Source organism: Myotis davidii, unplaced genomic scaffold (assembly GCF_000327345.1).
Source record: "Myotis davidii unplaced genomic scaffold, ASM32734v1 scaffold217, whole genome shotgun sequence".
NCBI lineage: Eukaryota > Metazoa > Chordata > Mammalia > Chiroptera > Vespertilionidae > Myotis > Myotis davidii.
This window is the reverse complement of record NW_006290034.1, coordinates 7,022,130-7,025,686: the sequence shown is the minus strand read 5'-3', so window position 1 is coordinate 7,025,686 and position 3,557 is coordinate 7,022,130. Positions and strand designations below refer to the sequence as shown.

General features: G+C 50.0%; 2 protein-coding genes across 10 annotated transcripts in view; one reads left to right on the top strand and one right to left on the bottom strand.

Annotated features, from left to right (window-relative positions):
* The window catches only part of ST7L (suppression of tumorigenicity 7 like), a 116,345-nt gene that overhangs the window by 105,490 nt on the left and 7,298 nt on the right, over positions 1–3,557 (top strand). The window lies entirely within an intron of this gene.
* Positions 613–3,557, bottom strand: part of CTTNBP2NL (CTTNBP2 N-terminal like) — a 42,854-nt gene continuing 39,909 nt past the window's right edge. For all 5 annotated transcript variants that reach the window (XM_006763012.2, XM_015563442.1, XM_006763015.2 and 2 more), the window contains one exon: positions 613–3,011. In XM_006763012.2, coding sequence (XP_006763075.1) covers positions 1,530–3,011 — 1,482 coding nt within the window. In that variant the 3' untranslated portion in view covers positions 613–1,529. The remainder of the gene's footprint in view (positions 3,012–3,557) is intronic.

The window sequence follows — 3,557 nt, the reverse complement described above, 5'->3', positions numbered from 1 at the left end:
ACGGGCCTGAGTGACCCACCTCACTCATCTACACGGCCCGTTCAGTTTTGTGCCACTAGGGTTAGTTTGGCTCTATCTTTTAAAAAAATATTTTTATTGATTTCAGAGAGGAAGGGAGAAGGAGAGTTAGAAACATCAATGATGGAGAGAATCATTGATGGGCTGCCTCCTACACACCCCTGACTGGGCGTTGAGCCTACAGCCGGGCATGTGCCCTTGACTGGAATCAAACTTGGGACCCTGCAGTCTGCAGGTGGACACTCTATCCACTAAGCCAAAACTGGCTAGGTCTGGCTCTGCCTTTTTATGAATCTGAAGACCTGACTTCATGTGGAATTTCCCCACCTCCTGTGGACACCATTGCTCCTTTGATTGACTGGGTTCCAGACCCATCTAGTTGCTTTGGTAGGTAATCTTAACATGCATTTCTACTCATCCTTTATGCGATATTGCAAACTCCAAAGATATAATCACACCAATATTTATGTGTCAAACGCATGAAGGGATGTGTGTCTATACAGATATGCGATACTTCCATTTAGGCAAAAGGTAATTGGTTCCACAGACAGACACCAAGTGCTGGCAGCGTGGAGAATAAGAGTAACAGCTTGGTAAAACCTATATGATTTTGATTTATATTACAAAGAGCGAATTTTAAATTATTGCTTTTTGATTATAGAATAAAGATCTCATTCTGTGGCAAAACTTTTATACAGAACGAGTGACCAGTTCCTATTCAAGTAACAGCAATCGGAATCAGAAGTTCCTTACCAACAGTAGATGCCTGAAGACATTTTTTTGAATGGAGATGTGATTTCATTCTATTCAAGAATGTATGCTGGACACTGGGAGTGACTTAATTTTTCCAGAGAACAAGAAAATCAGCACCCCAACTACTTAATGCTCACGAGGGCTTCTCAGGGCTCAAAAAAGCTCTGGTTGGTGGTGAGTTCACACCCACCTTAGGATCCCCACTCTACTTATGCAGCTTGTAGTATCAAAAACAGTAAAAGAGGATTAAAAGCAGTGCTTGTTTTTAACATTCAGGATTCACAGAGGATCTAATTTTCTGCAATTAAACGAGCCGTTTCGTGTTTTTGCTGCAGAATCACATTCATATGGCAGTCTTATTTCAGGCACTTTTAAAACATGTTCTTCTGGAATAAAAATCTGCATGAACCACTTCTGCATAATTCAAAATGAGTGTCGAGTGATTCTAGTCCTAAAATAGACAGCAAGTCACCACCTGCTACTCACTCAGCTCCCTCCATCACACCACCACGGTGACTGCTGCGCTTGGGATGTCTTTGAGGTGCCCTTCCAGCTTTATAGTACAAAGAGGTGCGTCATAAAAACCCAAACTACTCAGTTTCTACTTAAAAAAATACAAAAGAGTGAAATACACTAAATGTATTATACAGATGGTTTCAGCTACTATCAAAATAAATAACATGATCTGACTCAACGGTCTGACGCCAAGCTCTTGGACAAGATCTGATGGAATGTCAACGGTGCAGACCCCTCAGGGACTAGCTGCTGGGAGGCAGAAGTATCTCAACGTCCTTGCCGTTGGCCATGGCAGCACTGGAAGAGCAGCTGCTCGCCAGGTCCTCCGCGGTGGTCCCGGAGGACACCTGGGAATGAGTTTTGGTCAGGGGCGCGGTAGCAGAGGGAGAAGGCGTGAGGCCAGGTTTTTTGGGTGGGATGGGTGGAGGGTTTCCTCTCTCAGCTCTGGGGATGGTGGGGGACTTGATCCCTGGAGACAGGGGACTCAGAGGGCTGGACACTTTGCCTGGAGTAGGTGAGTGGCTGGTGTCACCCCTTGGGTTGGCAGCACTGGCCAGGTTTCGGTAGTCTGTGCCGAAGGGAGAGCTGTTGGGCGAGACGGGCTTGATTGGCCCCTGTTGGCTGGTGAATCTGGAGAGCACCTGAGTGACCGTGTTTCGGGCCAGCTGCTTGGCGGCGGAGTTGTCTATGAGGGTGGGGGACAGGTCCCTGGACGGAGGGCTCTGCAGACCACTGGCTTGCTGGTCCTGATCTGCCTGGGACTGGAATTTGTGCCGAGCTGCATGGAACCGCTGGTTGATCCCTACTTGGTAGGATGACTGGTAGCCGGGGCTGCTGGCTGAGGACCCCAACAGGCGCTTAGTTAGCACTGGTGATGAGCAAGGCGAGGACGTGAGGGAGGAGGACGCAGTGCTGCTGGGAGACAGTGAGCTACTGCTGGACGGCAGCTGACTCGGCACCGGGACCGGGCTCTCGATTCCCCCGGCACACCCACCATTCTCCACGGCTTTCTCATGGGCCGAGCCCACAGACTTCTCCCGTGGAGGCGTCTGGTTTTCCACACTGCTGCCTGTAATGGACTCCTTGGTCATTTGCATCTCTGGCTCAAAATGGCCATTGGCTTTTGCATAACAGTAACTGGGAGTGGTGGGACCGGGCAGCCCAGTGGTTGTTGTCTTGGCTGCGCTGCTCCCATGGGCTCTTTCTGTCTGAAAACCCTCCGTCTGGCAGAATACAGACACCAGCCTGGGAGGCTCGGTCACTGTGCCTTTAGACGTGGTCACTGGCTTCTTTGATTGCTCATTAGAGCTACTATGCTGGTGAGAAGCTTCTAGATCCTTTACGATCTTCTTCAAACTTTCCATCTCTTCTTTCAGAGTTTTGGTCCGGTTCTCTTCTCGGTTCAGCTTTGCTCTCAGTTGTTCTCTTTCGATGTCGAACTCGGACAGCTGCTTCTCAACCCGGGCCTCTGTCTGCAGGCCCCGCCTCCGCTCGGCCGCCAGCTCCTCCTCCAGCGCGCCCACCCGGCCCTTCTCCTTCTCCAGCTGCAGGCTCAGCTCCCCGGCCCGCTGGCCCTCCTGGGCCGCCTTGCTGCTGGCTTTCTTGCACTCGAGCACCAGCATGGACGAGAGCTGCTTGTGACGGGCGCGCTCCTCCTCCAGCTGGCCCGACAGCTTCTTCTGCTCTTTCTCAAACTTCTTCACTTGGGACTTTTCAAATTCCAACTAGGAAGACAGATCACCACACATCTTGATTAGAGTAAAAACACACAGAGATACACTGAACAGGTAAACTAGAGTGCCCGGGCTAGCTCTTCTTGCACACGGGATGACACGCATGTCACGTGCCTAGGTCAGATATTTCTTTTTTTATAATATATTTTTATGGATTTCAGAGAGGGAGGAGAGATAGAAACATCAATGGTGAAAATCACTGATTGGCTGCCTCCTGCACTCCCCGTGCCACTGGGGATCAAGCCCACAACCCGGGCATGTGCCCCGATCGAGAATCGAACCATAACCTCCTGGTTCATAGTTGATACTCAACCACTGAGCCACACCAGCCAGCTTAGACCACATATTTCTGAAGTCAGGGCACAATTTCATCTCTTTGATGACTTAGGAGGCACCTCTAGTTCTTGGGAAGCCTCAGGGTTATTGGTGGGAATCTGAGCCATTGTGTTTCAGGTGCGGAGAGTTCAGCGGGTCAGGACAGAGGGCAGAGCACAGAGCACATGAAGGACACTGTGATGAGAGCAGCTAAAAGGAACC